The sequence below is a fragment of the Rhineura floridana genome, chromosome 22 (assembly GCF_030035675.1).
Source record: "Rhineura floridana isolate rRhiFlo1 chromosome 22, rRhiFlo1.hap2, whole genome shotgun sequence".
Lineage (NCBI taxonomy): Eukaryota > Metazoa > Chordata > Lepidosauria > Squamata > Rhineuridae > Rhineura > Rhineura floridana.
Window position 1 is genome coordinate 11,450,649 of NC_084501.1, and position 15,557 is coordinate 11,466,205.

Sequence of the window (15,557 nt, forward strand, 5' to 3'; positions counted from 1 at the left end):
GAAACAAAATGTTATTGGGTGAGAGGAACCTCAGGTACAAGTGTCGAAGCCCCTCAGGGCTTGTTTTTTGTAAGTTGCCTTGAGGGCCTTTTGGCCAAAAGGAAACACATCATCATCATCATCATCATCATCATCATAATATAAGACCCTCCGTGGTGCAGAGTGGTAAGCGGCGGTAACGCAGCCAAAGCTCTGCTCACGGCTGGAGTTCGATTCCAACAGAAGGAGGAAGTCGAATCTCCGGTAAAAGGGGTCAAGGTCCACTCAGCCTTCCATCCATCCGTGGTCGGTAAAATGAGTACCCGGCATATGCTGGGGGGTAAAGAAAGGCCGGGGAAGGAACTGGCAATCCCACCCCATATATACGGTCTGCCTAGTAAACATCGCAAGACGTCACCCTAAGAGTCGGAAACGACTCACATTATAAGTGCGGGGACACCTTTAACTTTTTAATAATAATAATAATAATAATAATAATAATAATATCTTTCCTCTGGGGAGTACAGGGTTTGTTCCCTCCCCAACTGCCCCTTTTATCCTCACACCAACCCTGTGAGGTAGGTCAGGCCGAGAAACTGTGCGTGGCATTCAACTAAGTTTTACTTGAAATTAATGGACCTGAGTTTGTTGCGTTGATTAATTTCTGTGGGTCTACTCTGAATCTGTGACTGGCCCAAGGTCACCTAGAAAGCTTCATGGCTGGGTCAGGATTTGGACCACTATGCCACATAGCCTCTTCTCTGTTTGCCCATTGCTGGCACTGGTACACAGAGGCGTGTGCTCTGGACCCAGATGACCTCAAGGCTGAATGTCCTCCATGTTTCTTTTTGAGTGCACATGAATCCACATGCGAAACCACGGGGTGGGGGTGGGGATACCACTCCTACCCATCCCTTCCCCCATACCCCCCAGGATTTATTTATTTATGAAAAGCATTTCTGTGCTGCGCTTTGGGGCCTAGCCCACCCAAGGCCGCCCACGAAATCCTGCACCACGGCAATGGCAACGCTAAAGCTCAAGCCAAGGGCCTGCATCCCGTCGTGCTCCTACTCAGAGGAGACCCATGAGAAGCGATGGCCGCGGGTAACTTCGGTGCGCCCTTTCCGGTTGGCCTATTCTGACTTTGCGGGATGCAACCGAAGGATTTATAGCCAACCGTTTCAAGGGTGGTCCCGCGAACGCATCGTTGAAATCTGGTTTTAGTTGAGATTCGGCCTGTACGCTGCATAGATATAGATTTTATATGAGTCTGCCCTACAGAAATGAGGCGATAGTAATATAAGTGAGGAGGAGGTAACACCGGAATCGGGGCTCTGGCAGCCGGCACGGTGGTGGCGTCCATGTTTGTGTGTGAGTTCCCCCATTAACGATCGTTCTAGAAGAATTTCTGTGGTAATTTGTTAATTTCTACATCTCCCCTCACACATCTTCAATTGCTCTTAGGCCATCAATTCACTAGTGGGAGGGGAAATCTGGTGTGTTTCTCCCTCCCCGCCCCAAAAAAAGAAAAGAGAAACAAAAGAGAGAGAGGGAGAGAGAGAGAAAATAATGAAACCCCACCAGCCCTCCTCCTCTCTTTTTCTGCTTCGCTGTGTGAATTAACTAACTTTGTTTTCCACCAAAGCTTTATCCTTAATTGCCTCGCCCCTCCCCCATGCTTTTGCCGGCATTTGAGGAGAAGTGAGGCATGAGGAGCCTTTGGAATAATGAGGTGTAATTAGCCTTGCCAGCTTTTGTCTTCAGAACTCCCCGTTCAATTAGATTGAAATAAAACGAAAGAGGGGGACTTTATTTAAAGGAGCGTGCGTGCTTGCGTGCGCGTGCGTAGGGGAGGTGGTGATGGGTTGGGTGTCAGGATGGACGCCCCTTCCAATTTTTCATTTTGTTCCCCAATCATTTCGCCCCGTTATCACATAGGTTTGCAAACATTTTAAAGGGGGGGGGGAAATCCACATGAACAGTCACACAAATTCCCGTGCACGTTTTCTCTAAATGTGCACTTTTCTTGCACAGTTTTGCCTGGTATTAGGGATAAGGGAGAAATTTGATTCAGCTTCCATTTATAGCTGAATTTATCAAATTCGCACTTTCCGAAACAACGCAAAAACCGAACCACAGCCATCCTTCAAAACTCGCACTTATCCGAATTCTGCAATGCAGTTCGCCAACCAAGCAATGTTTCCAACAGTGCTTATATTCAGGGGAAAGTGAGCGCAAACATGAATATATGAGTGAAAAAAGCACGCAAAAATGGTGTTACATTATCAGAAATGGCTTGCAAAAATGCATACGTTAGTCAAAACTGCCTACAAAAAATTTGTTTATGAGGAGAAATTCACACTAAAATGCTAGAGAATTTTCATGAGGATTTTTTTTTAAAAAAAATGCAAATTGCTGCAGACATGTGGAGAACCAAATTTAAGACTGAAAAAGGGAGAAACTCAGAGAACGAAAACAGACAGATAATTCCATCCCTACCTAGGACAGATATATTTATAGAGTTTAACCTTTTATATCTGCAGTTGTGTTAACTGTCCTTATATACACAGTTGTGTTGTATATGGCTTTCACAGTACTGAGAAATCTCTTCGAGACGCTTTGCGGGAAGCGATTTGTTTATGAAAGAAAGAAATAAGTAAATAATTGCAAGCGATTTCCCCTATCAGAATTTTTTTAATATAGATTTTATTTGGTAGGTTCACATTCAAATGCAACCCAAACAGCTTTCTCCCCTGTTCCTAGGTGGGAGACAGTTGTGGAAGCGGAACCTCTGCTTCTCCAAGCACACATCTCTTTGGGTAGTTGACCTCAGGCACTGAATGTTTGGTGTCTGGAGAATTTTAAAAGCTGGGCTGTGGTGGGTGCAGGGAGGCTGAAGGAAATGGACTGCCTTCAAGTTGATCCCGAATTATGGTGACCCTATGAATAGGGATTTCTTGGCAAGCGGTATTCAGAGGGGGGTTACCATTGCCTCCCTCTGAGGCTAGTCCTCCCCAGCTGGCTAGGGCCTGCTCAGCTTGCCACAGCTGCACAAGCCAGCCCCTTCCTTGTCCGCAACTGCCAGCTGGGGGGCGACTGGGCTCCTTGGGACTATGCTGCTTGCCCACGGCTGCACAGGTGGCAGGGCATGTAACCCCTGAGCCACTCACTGTGGGCTGATCTTTAGCTGGCCCTTGACACCCAAGAGACACGAGCGGGGATTTGAACTCACAGACTCTGGACTCCCAGCCAGGCTCTCCTCCCCACTGGGCTATGCCAGCTGTTCAGGTTTGGCCTTAGCATGATGCAAAGTCCTGCAGGCTCTTTGGGTGGCAGATGGTGGTGGCAGTTTGATGAACCTACTTTACACATCCATGTCGTCTCCCTCCAGCCCAAATGAGCTGCCCAGAGCAGATTACAGCTACTGTTATAAAAACCAACCAAATCTTTAAAAAGCAAACAGTTTTTAAAACTGTTTTTTAATATAATTTTAACTCATTTTTTAATATAGTGGACAGAATGGTGGACTGAGTTCCAATTCCCATGAAACTCAGCCATGAAATTCATTGGTTGTCCTTGAGCAGTATCTATCAGGCTAACCCTACCTTGCAGGGTTGTTGTGAAGACTGAAAAGGGTAGCCCCCTCCTCAGCCCACCTCTACCCTGATGCTGTTTTGTACTTCATGCTTAAAGGGTGAAATTTCTGTTCTTGTTATTTAAAAGCATTTATAAGTCGCTTAATATTTCAAAAATCTCTAAGTGATGTACAGATACAAAATACGATAAATTGAAGAAGAAAAGAAAAAAGAAAAAAACTTGAACAGGACTGAATAGATTGATTGATTTCATTTATATATTGTTTGCCATGAGGCCTTCCCAAATAGATTTGTATTACAGACATACGCAGAACAATTTCGTATAAAAACAGCTGATATATTTGCATATATAAAAGCAATTAAATTAGGCAGAGGTGTGTACGCCAACCAGTAAATCCATTTGTTTGCTGGTGGTGGTATTATAGGGTTGTGTTATAGGGTTAGTGCTACTCATGACTAACTTCAGTTTATTAATCATTCATTTCAATGTGTTTACTCTGAGCACAGTTTATTAGTATTATTAGTAGTAGTAATTCAGTGTTAGTCAGATTAGACCCAAATCCCTTAATTTCAATTGATGACTTGGTTGGATCCATTGCTATTATTTAGTTTGATTTATCAGGCAGATTTTATATATTATATTTTATTGTTAGCTATATGGTAAATGTCTTCCTGCTTTAAGTGGAATGTAAAGATGCAAATAACTAACTAAAATAAACCCCTTAAAGGCCACAATTCAAGACATGCTGGTGCCACAGACATACACACACACACACTAATTAAAACAAGACGCAAACCACTCTGAAATTTTCTGTGCAATCCCCATTGGCACAAATTATTACCAGGTGAGTTTGAAGGGTGGGAAACAGTGTTTAAAAAACGTGGCAAACTTTTTAACAACTGTTTGCCATTTTAAAAAAAATCCTATGTACTTGCAATCAGCCCCTTGAAGCCTGTAGTAGCTATGCAGATGTAAGGGTTTAACTCCCCTGCCCCCAACACCTCATCCTTAATTTCCAGCTTCTGCCTCCAAAGAAGAATATTATCCGCCCCACTGCCCTCCCCCCCCCCAGGGCAGGCAGCTCTGTCCAACCTCTCTGTGTATTCCCAGTCGACCTGTGATCTCTTTTTATCCATGACCCTGATCTTGAGGGCTGGCAACTTGATGGATGGACCAAGGACCGTGATGTACGACATCCTTCAATATTAGGGCAGGAGAAAAGGGCAGGACCCCATGGCGGAGAGGTCAGGGGCGGAGGAGAAGTGGTTGTGGGAGACCTGGTGAATTTTCAAAGCGGGACAGAGGGAGAGGGTGAGGGAGGGATTTGCCAGTCTTTTGTTCAGAAGGGCAGGATGGCGGGCGCTGAGCACCTCCAGAATGATTTATACTGGCCTGCTACAATTACATTGACCTTTGCTTACGCTAACTAACAAGACATATGTGTAGCTGTATGGGGCTGACTTTTCTGTAATGACAAGCAAAGAGATGCACACTCACATCTGAAGCATCCAGGCCAAGAGGTTGCAATCCTGCGCACTGTTCCTTGTAGACCCTGAAATCGAACTCACTGCATAGGAAAGGGAGCACTCAGGTCCTGCTTGCGGGCTTCTCACTGGGGCACATGGGGAGCCCCCTTTGGCCTGATCCAGCAGCTTCTTCTTCCATTCTCAAAAATGTAGATGTTTACTAGCAATGATGGTTATGTTCTCCCTCTGCATGCTCCTGAATGCCAGTTGCCGGAAGCTGAAGGAGGGGAGAGTTGCATGTGGGCTTTCCATAATGGGCATCTAGTTGGCCACTGTGAGAAAAGGAGGCCCCTTTGACCTGATCCAGCCTGAAAGTCCAGTGTCAAATTTCTCCCCTATGGTGACGTGCAATGCAAGTTACTCGTGTTTCTGAGGTCAGCGTTTGTGCATTTCCCCGCACACAAGACACACATATCTCTGGCTGGCCGTGAACAACAAGCCTTTTAAGTAGGGACCTTATCCCAGTCTGTCTCTCTGCTGGAATTGCTTTTTAAGGCATTTTTTAATAGTTGTGTTTTTTAAGATGTTTGGTTTCAATATGTTTTTTTTAAAAAATGTTTAGCTTTAATATGTTTTAAAGTCTTCTGTTTTTAAGATGTTTTAGAGTGCTTTTAGCATTTTTGTTTGCCACCCTGGGCTCCTTCTAGGAGGAAGAGCGGGATATAAATTTACTAAATAAATAAATAAATAAGTAAACAAACAAGACAGGATGCAGGGAACATGTTGGTGTGACATCAGGACACCATGTCACTTTGACTTTTAAGTAAGGGATGGAGAGGCTTCAGCTCAGAGTTGAGATAGGCAAATCTGTCCATTTTGGTTTCTCTCTGTTTCACCGTTTGCTTTTTTGGTTCTCCCAATTCTACACTGATTTGCCGTCAGTTTTCATCTTCATCAGATATCCCCAAGTTCTAGAACTATGGGAGAAGGAGAAAAACTGCCCTGTCGCAGGGACGGGCAAATCTGTTTTCATTTTTCCAGTCAAGTTCACTTTTTCACCTTCCCACATCACTTGGAGAATCAATCAATCAATCAATCACACCACTATCTTTGAAGGCACTGCAAAATTCAGAGAAGCATGAATTCCAAAGGACGTCTGTATTTTTGTTTGCGTACAGTTTCAGAAAGTGTGAATTAGGTGGGTTTGCCTTTAAATGTGAACTGAATCAAATTTCTCCGCCATCCCTGGTGTGGAGTCAACATTTTGAGTGACAGCGCTTTGTTATTTTGTTATTAGTTTTAGTAACAGCTCATAGGCATGTGTTAAACATGTGCAGGGTTGTGTGCCTGGTCTGGTGTCTGCAGAAAACATGTTTCCTGCGAACTGCATCATCTTCTGCTCCTAAATATGCTGGTGATAGTGAGGAGAGTTTGGTGGGAAACTCTCTTGATGAGTCGGTATGCCTAATCAACACATTCGATCCATCAGCTACGATTGGCAAAGAGTGGACTTGACTGTTGCATGTGCATTGGAGAATGTGCTGGGTTTTTAACACCAACCAGATTGCTGTCAGATGCCAGTGAGGATCTGCTGTTTCAGAGGGAACATCAGAGACAACCTCCCTGACTGTAAATTATTTTGATTGGTGGAATATTAGAGTTGATTTGAACTTGGACATCTCTGTGGATGTCTAGTGACCCACTTGCGATATAAAGCCCCTGAAGTGCCCTGAGTTTCCCCAGTTGAGAAGGCCTTGCTTGTATTCCCATTGGAGGAGGAGGCTATCAGAGGCTACTAGCCACAATGGCTATGGTCTGCCTCCACCATTGGAGGCAGTCTGCTTCTGAATACCAGTTGCTGGGAATCACAAGGGAGAAAGTCGCTACTGCACTCAGGTCCTGCTTGCATGTTTCCCATAATGGGCATCTGGTTGGCCATTGTGAGAACAGGATGCTGGACTAGGTGGAACGCTGGCCTGATCCTGCAGGCTCTTCTTATGTTCTTAAGGGACAAAACAGACAATGTCACAACTTCCTAAAGTAGCCTGCCAGCTAACAGGTGCTCAGATTCCTCCTCAATTTGATTGATTGATTGCTTTTAGAAACTTACATCCCACTATGCAAAGATGTGTCACTGAACACCAAAGTCAAGATCATTCATGGTATTCCCAGTCTCTATGTGTGCATGAGAAAGTTGGACAGTGAAAAAAATGGACAAGAGAAAAATCAGCTCATTTGACATGTGGTGTTGGAGGAGAGCTTTGGGGATACAATGGATGGTGAAAAAAGACAAATAATTGGGTGTTGGAACAAATTAAACCAGAACTGTCACTAGAAGCTAAAATGATGAAACTGAGGTTATCATACTTTGGACACATCATGAGAAGACCGGATTCACTAGAAAAGACAATCATGCTGGGAAAAACAGAAGGGAGTAGAAAAAGAGGAAGGCCAAACAAGAGATGGATTGATTCCACAAAGGAATCCACAGACCTGAACTTACAAGATCTGAACAGGGTGGTTCATGACAGATGCTCTTGGAGGTTGCCAATTCATGGGGTTGCCATAGGTCATAATCAACTTGAATGCACATAACACACACACACACACCACTATCTTTTATAAATGTGATCTCAACTCAGTTTGCATCATCAATAGAAGGCATCATATAACATACTGAAACATCCAATGAGCTATAATAAATAACAATCACACAGTCACCGAGATAGGGGAGGGAATTCCAAAGGGCCGGTGCCACTACACTAAAGGTCCAAATCCTATGCTGTGCAGAACAGACCTCCCGAGGAGATGGTATCTGCAGAAGTCCCTCGCCGGCAGCACAGTGATCCATTAGCTATATAAGGTTTGGGATATCCTGGTCACAAGCTATATAGGGCTTTGCACACCAACACCAGCTCCTTGAACTCAGCCTGGTAGCTAACTGGCAACCAGTGCAATTCTTCCAGCACCGGCAGAATACAGTGGCGATATCCTGCTTGTGAGCAGTTGAGCCACAGCATTTTGCACCAGCTGCACCTTCCGGGTCAGTCTCGAGCGCATTGCAGATATCGGATAAATATTTGCATCCACGTCAGGCCACGTCAGGCTGGGCGGAGAGGTATAACCTCTCTTTTCACCCCATCACCGGGTCTGTTTCATCTTTTTGCTTTTTGCTGCCACTGCCAAAATCAGTGGAGCCCTGGAGAGACAAAAAAATTTGCTTGCATGGGGGGAGGGGCATCAGGACCAACCCTTAAAGGAAATCTTTGCATTAGCTTTTATGTCACTGGTCCATCTAGCTCAGTATTGCCTACACTGACTAGTGGCAGCAGCTCTCCAGGGTATCAGACAGAGGGTCTTTCCCAGCCCTACCTGGAGATGCCACTGGGGGATGAACTTGGGACCTTCTGCATGCAAAGCAGGGGCTCTGCCACTGAGCTCCTTAAAACAAAGCAAGATTCTAGTCCTCATGGCTTTGAATAACCACTGATCCATCCACTCGGTTAGTAGTGCCTACATTGACTGGCAGAAGCTCTCCAGGGTTTCAGACAGAGGGCCTTTCCCAGCCCTGCCTATAGGCACTAGGACTTAAGCATGGAATCTTCTGTATTTGATGTTTATGGTTTGCAAACTGAATACACTTGCAAACTGAATACGAGATGGAATGCTTTCCCTAGATATTTTTTCTTAATTAATGTTCTTTGCTATTTAATTTCATTTTTTCTACAATGTATTGCTTTATTGATGTATTGCCTTGTTGATGTACTTTTATATTTGTGTTCACTTTTTCTGTAAGGTGCCTTGAGGACATGAAGCGCTGGCCTTGAGGGCCATTTGGCTGAAAGGCGGGGTATAAATAAACATTAACGTAACATAACATTAACATACGCTGAACTTTAAAAGCTAACAATGGCTATAGGTATTCAGCCTTCATTTCAGCTAGGTCAAGCAGGTGAAAGGCATTGGGGCCTACACTTCAGGGACAGTGTTGCATCCAGGGACACAGGGTAAGCTTCTGAAAGAGGAGAGGGTTTATTTTCAGATGGGGTTGGTAAAAGCGAAGGTGCTCGTACAGTCTCTGCTTCCTTCTTTCATTCTGTTCAAAACGGGAGAAGAGGGCCCTGCCAGCTGGGGGGAAGGGGGGGATACCTCTCTGCCAGGCTAGTCACGAACCAATGCAATGCAAAGGGTTAAGGGTCTAACTGGGGGGGAGAAAGAGAAAGTGAGAGGCTTGGAGATGCAGGGTGGAGGCAACCGGAGGGGTGGGAGGGAGAGAGAGAGAAATCTAAACGGTGTAGTTTTAATTACATTCCATCACATCTCGCTTTCGAGGTCTGAGTTTTGCAACACATTCTAATGGTAATGATGGGAGATCTGTATAGAGGGCCTTTTCTCATCAAAGATGGCTCTATCAAAGACACTCCTGGGAAACCCTTCACCTTTAACCCCCAGGGTCACGGCCAACACAGGAGCCCTATAGTCTGTGTTACTGTAAAGCCCTCGTGTACATTTTCCTTAGTCGAACTTGACCTGCTTTTAACAGTAGCTGCTAATTTTTTTTTCCGTGTGAATTGCGTCCTCCTTCAGGGTAGGGAAATTGATGTGTGTATCAGATTCCTGAGAGAAAAAGGTTTCTTTTAACAATCATTCATCCCTTCTGTGCACGCTCAGGCACACACACATGTTCCCTCTGCTTCTTAGAGCATATTATTTATTCCGTTATTCATACCAGTATCCCATTTTTCCTTGGAAAGCTTCAAGCCGATCTTGCAATATGCCCTGGGTCAGGCTACCCATTTCAAGGCGTTCCATCCCCCACCTTGGAAGACTCACAGCGGAGCAAGTTAGGAACACTCCTGGGTGTTGCCACTGAAATTCCACGTGCCAGCCACCTCTCTGAGGGTCCTCCATCCCTGGAATGGATGGTTTATCAACAGCTAATAGCAAATAATTGCTGAGTAGACCACCCATGTGCAGAAGCAGTATATCTTAAAAAAAACAGCAGAAAGGACTTGGGATGAAAAGTCCAGTTTGTGGGCTTCCTGGGGTCACATCTGGTTGGCCGCTGTTTTTTAAATAGGATGCTGGGCCAGGCGGCCCTGTGGTCTGATGCCGCAAGTAGGTCCTGCATTCTTAAGCAAAGCTGGGTCACCCTTGGGAGGGAGGGAGAGAGAGAGCTGGTGCACAGAGGGTGTGGCCCAAGCCAGTTGTTTCAGGTTTGTCTACTCAACCCCCATTGTGATGTGTGTGATGGTGAAGTCATCAGTGTGGGTCTGAAGCTGAGGTTAGCCTCCCTGAGACCCTTAGAAAAGTCCCAACTGCCCAGCTATAGGCAAGGGAGAAGATGTTATGACCCCGATAAAAAATCTAAGTCCTGGTCAGCCAACTTTTTGGTATTGAAGGAGGAGAAAGACAGAAAGAGAGAGAGAAAACCCAGACACACACAGAGAGAGGCCAACAAATCTCTCATGGGAACATCTGTCCCCTCCCAGTTCTTGGTCAACCTCAACCAAAAAGGAGATCGGCACAACCAACCATGCCTAAGCAAAATGCCCTGGCCATAGGGATAGACCTTGGTACGACTTACTCCTGCGTGGCTGTCTGCCAACACGACAAAGTGGAGATAATTGCTAACGACCAAGGCAACCGCACGACACCCAGCTACGTGGCCTTCACCAACACCGAACACCTGGTTGGGGACCCCGCTAAGAGCCAGGCCTCTCTCAACCCCCAGAACACAGTGTTCGATGCCAAGCGGTTGATTGGCAGGAAATACGAGGATGCCACCGTCCAGGAGGATATGAAGCACTGGCCTTTCACCGTGGTCAACCATGAGGAGAAGCTCAAGGTCCAAGTGTCCCACAAAGGGAAACAGCGGACCTTTTATCCTGAGGAGATCTCCGCCATGGTGTTGTCCAAGATGAAGCAGACGGCCGAGGCCTACCTAGGCTGCTCCATCTCCCAAGCCATTGTCACAGTGCCAGCCTACTTCAATGATGCCCAGCGCCAAGCCACCATAGATGCCGGAGCCATTGCCAGCCTCCAGATCCTGAAGATCATCAATGAGCCGACAGCTGCTGCCATCGCCTATGGCCTGGATATGAGGAACCAGGAGGCAGGTAGTCGGAACATCCTTATTTTCGACCTGGGTGGGGGCACTTTCGACGTTTCCATCCTCGCCACAGAGGACGGCATCTTTGAGGTGAAAGCCACAGCAGGGGACACTCACTTGGGTGGGGAGGATTTCGAAAAAAGGCTGGTGGGCCACCTTGCTGATGAGTTCAGGAAGAAGCACAAGAAGGATCTCCACCTGGACAAGAAAGCAATGCAGAGGCTGAAAATTGCTGCCGAGCGTGCCAAATGCACCTTGAGTTCCTGCACCAGCGCCAGCATCTCGGTCGACTCCCTCTACCACGGGATAGACTTCCACACAGCCATCACAAGGGCGCGTTTCGAGGACCTGTGCTCCGACCTCTTCCGGGCCACCCTGAAGCCATTGGAGAGGGCACTGAAAGATGCCAAGATGAGCAAGGGTGAGATCAAGGATATCGTGTTGGTTGGGGGCTCTACCCGCATCCCCAGGATCCAGAAGCTGCTGAAGGATTTCTTCAATGGGAAGGAGTTGTGTAAGGGCATCAACCCCGATGAAGCAGTGGCCTACGGAGCGGCCATTCAGGCCGCCGTCTTAACGGGCAACCGGACCCCGAAGATGCAGAATATGTTCCTTCTGGACGTCACCCCTTTGTCTTTGGGGATTAACACCCAAGGCGGAGTCATGGCGACGATCATCAAGCGCAACTCACCTGTCCCTACCAAAGAGACGATGGAGTTCACCACCACTGAAGACGACCAAGACACCATCTTGTTCATGGTGTATGAAGGCGAGAGAGCCCTGACCAAGCACAACCACCTCCTGGGGACGTTCACCTTAAAAGGCATTCCTCCGGCACCCTGTGGGATTCCTGTCATTGTCGTCACTTTCTCCATTGATGAGAACAATATCCTGATCGTCTCTGCCAAGGACGTGGAGACGGGAAACACCAGCCACCTCACCATTTCTGACACCCGAGGCCGCCTTGGGAAAGAGGAGATCGAAAGGATTGTCCAGACGGCGGAAGAGTTCAGAGTGAATGACATGTCCCAGCAGGAGAAGATCGAAGCCATGAATTCCCTGGAGTCTTGCACCCTTGAGCTGAAGAGGGTGGCAGAGGAACAGGTCCTGGATGTGAAAGCCAAGCGGAGGATGCTGGAGATGTGCAAGAGCGCCACCTCCTGGCTGGAGGGCAACCCGTTAGCCGAGAAGGAAGAATGTGAGAAGCATCAGAAGGACCTGGAGGAAGTATGGGACTCGATATGCACCTCCCTCACCCAAAGCGAGAGGGCAGGAGGGACATCTGGAGAAGAAGACCAACATGTGGCGGTGGAGGAGAAAGACGAGGAACCCAAAGAGGGAATGGAATGAAATCACCAAGCGGCCAGAGGGCATTGTTCCACCTACGGGGCACATTAAAAATAAAGGGGGAAAGAAAACAGTTGCTCTGCCTCTTCCATTTGTCCACATTTGCTTTTGTTTTGTCATTTTCATCCCAGCTTACAAATAAAAGACAGGAGAAGGTCCGCAGCGCAGTTGGTGGAGCCCCTGCTTTGCAAGCAGAAGGTCCTGGGTTCAGCCCCCTGCAAACATCTGCTGCCCAGAGGTGCTGCCAGCCAGTGTTGGCAATACTGAGCTAGAGGGACAAAAGGTCTGACTTAATATAAGGCAGCTTCCTCTGTTCCTATTTAAATCAGCCCTTTATTCAGAACCACGAATCTTACCTCATTTTTAAGGGGAAGGACTGTAATTCAGAGTCAGAGAGCCTGCTTTGCATGCAGAAGGCACCAGATTGAGTCCCCACTGGTATCTCCGGGTAGGGCTGGGAATATCCCCTTGCCTGGAACTCTGGAGAACGGCTGCTGCCAGTCAGTGTAGGCAATATTGAGCTGGATGGGCTGTTCCTGTGACTCGATATAAGGCAGCTCCCTCGGTTCCTGTGTTTCAATAATTAAAAGCGTTACAACAGTCAGTGGCAGTCAATTAAAGAAGCCAATGAAGCAAAAACCCAGGTGACCCAGGAACATCTCTCTCTGACAATATAACAAATTTGGGGTTCTGCTATTACAGTGGAGGCAATGGAAGGGAGAACACAATGGATTTGTTCATATACCCAGAAGACCTAGTAGCTTTAACCTCCCCCACCCATCGCCTAGCCAGAGACAAACCATTACCTCTCATCCTCAGTTTTTCCCCTCTGTAAAATGGGAATAACAGCAATCCGCACCAAGTGCTTTCCCCTGATCTTCAGGTTTCTACCTTCTCAGAGAGGACCACAGAGGACAATCTGCATCCTTTTTCCTCTCCTCATTGCAGCCACAAGTAGCTTATCTCAAGAGGAAGAATTCTCCCCTCCAGACTGCCATTGGTCCTCCCTGGTGTGAGCACCACCCAAAAGTCTCCTGCCCCCTGGGAAAACTCTGCCCTTTCTTTAAATCCCTTCCCAAAACCTTTGTTTTCCATGGATCCTTTTGGCCTAAACGCCCCCAAGATCCCAGGCCCAACAGCAGCGAAGCCTGTAGCCAAGCCTGCACACATGCTGTTGAAACAACCACAGATTGCTTCCACTTTCCCTCTGTCGTTTCCACCTGCATCAGATTTTTAGATTGTAAACTACTCGGGGCAGGGACCTTCCCTCCTGCATAATTTATTTCTTTTAATTCCGTTTATAAATTGCTTCCCATAAAAGATCTTGCAGCAGTTTCACAGTTTTTTTTAAAAAAACCAACAATTCCATATGTAAAACAATTTTAAACAATTCGAGATACGAAAACCATTAAAAAAAAAACCATATGTACAAGCAATCCCATATACACAAACAATTAAGAACAGTTCCATTTAAGAAAAAAAAAACAATTCCATATGTAAAAACAATTTTTTAAAATTCCAGATATGAAAACCATTAAGAACAATACCATATACGAAAACAGATTTAGAACAATTTCATATGCAAAAAAAACAATTTCAGATCAAATATAGGTACCCACTAGGATACAGATCTCTCCATAAAAAAGGATTGTTAAAAAATAGGCGCCGAAAAGACAATTGAGACAGTGCCTGTCTGGTGTGCAATGGGAGGGAGTTCCAAAGGGCCGGTGCCACCACAGGAAAGGCTCGATTCCCATGGGGCATGGAACGGATCTTTGGATGGGATGGGATCCACAAGAATCCCTCTCCTGCAGGGGCAGAGAGGTCAGTTGGGTTCATAAATGGTGAGGTGATCTTTTAGATGATGATGGTTTGGATTTATATCTCACATTTCCTCCCAGGATCTCAAGATGGTGTACATGGTTCTCCACCTCTCTATAGTATCCTCACAACAACCCTGCGAGGCAGTTTACAGGTTGACAGACTGTGACAGGCCCAAGGCCACCCAGTGAGCTTCATGTGGCTGTGAGGGATTTCAACTCTGGTCTCCCAGTTCTATGGTGATTAGATGAGATAAGATGAGATGAGATGAGATGAGATAAGATGAGATGAGATGAGATTAGACAGACAGACAGACAGACAGACATAAAGATAGATAGATAGATAGATAGATAGATAGATAGATAGATAGATAGATAGATAGATAGATAGATAGATAGATAGATAGATAGATAGATAGATAGATAGATAGATAGATAGATAGATAGATAGATAGGTATTGTCAGAGTGCATACACAACTTCGCTGGCTTCATCCGCAACAGAAGTCACACTAGAATAGAGAAACCAACCCCTCACCACCTCTGTGTGCCAGTGACGAGGTCCGAATGCACACAAGCCAAGGGTGGGCCGCTGCCTTCGTTACAGCAAAGAGGGCTGAGCCCCGATCGTATGAAGTGACAATACCAGGGGGAAGGACTTGCAGAAGAACAAAAGGCCTCTGAGGAAGTCCCAGACATGTCCCGCCCCCCACATCTGTGGAGCTGCCTCAAGACGCATCCAGTGGACGGCCCCCCGAAGTGGATAGAGATCCATTGCCCCAAGACTGTTTGCAACAATCTGAGCATCGAGAGGCATCCAGGAACCTTCTGGAAACAGCCACCCAAACTATGAGTGGCCGAGTGGTACAGCGCCCTCCAAAGTTCAATGACTTTATTATGGGGAAGTGGTAAAGACTTGCCCACAACAGGGAGTTTCCCCTCCAGGTAAGGCATGTCAGACTCTATATCCCCCAATCTTTGGCTAAAAGGCATGAACGATCAAACTTTTGTGTTGAATATTGCAATTGGTCATGGAGCCAAAACAGCCAGGATGGAAAAAGTCAACTGCAACCGAGGTGGGGAGCAAGTCAACCAGCACTGAAGACCTGCAGGCTCATAATCTTTGTCAGTTTCCAAACCCACCAACTCAAGAGTGGGAGTTCTATAGCCTCTGGGCCCCACAACCAACTGTGTGCTCACCGGCCTTGCATCAGAAGGTGGAGGGATGGGTCTCCAGT

General features: G+C 46.4%; 1 protein-coding gene across 1 annotated transcript; it reads left to right on the forward strand.

The window, feature by feature from the left end:
- The first annotated feature begins 10,578 nt into the window (after positions 1-10,578).
- Positions 10,579-12,504, forward strand: LOC133374579 (heat shock 70 kDa protein II-like). Its single transcript, XM_061605607.1, has one exon. The coding sequence runs from the start codon at positions 10,579-10,581 to the stop codon at positions 12,502-12,504; it is 1,926 nt and encodes a 641-aa protein (XP_061461591.1).
- Positions 12,505-15,557: the final 3,053 nt, after the last annotated feature.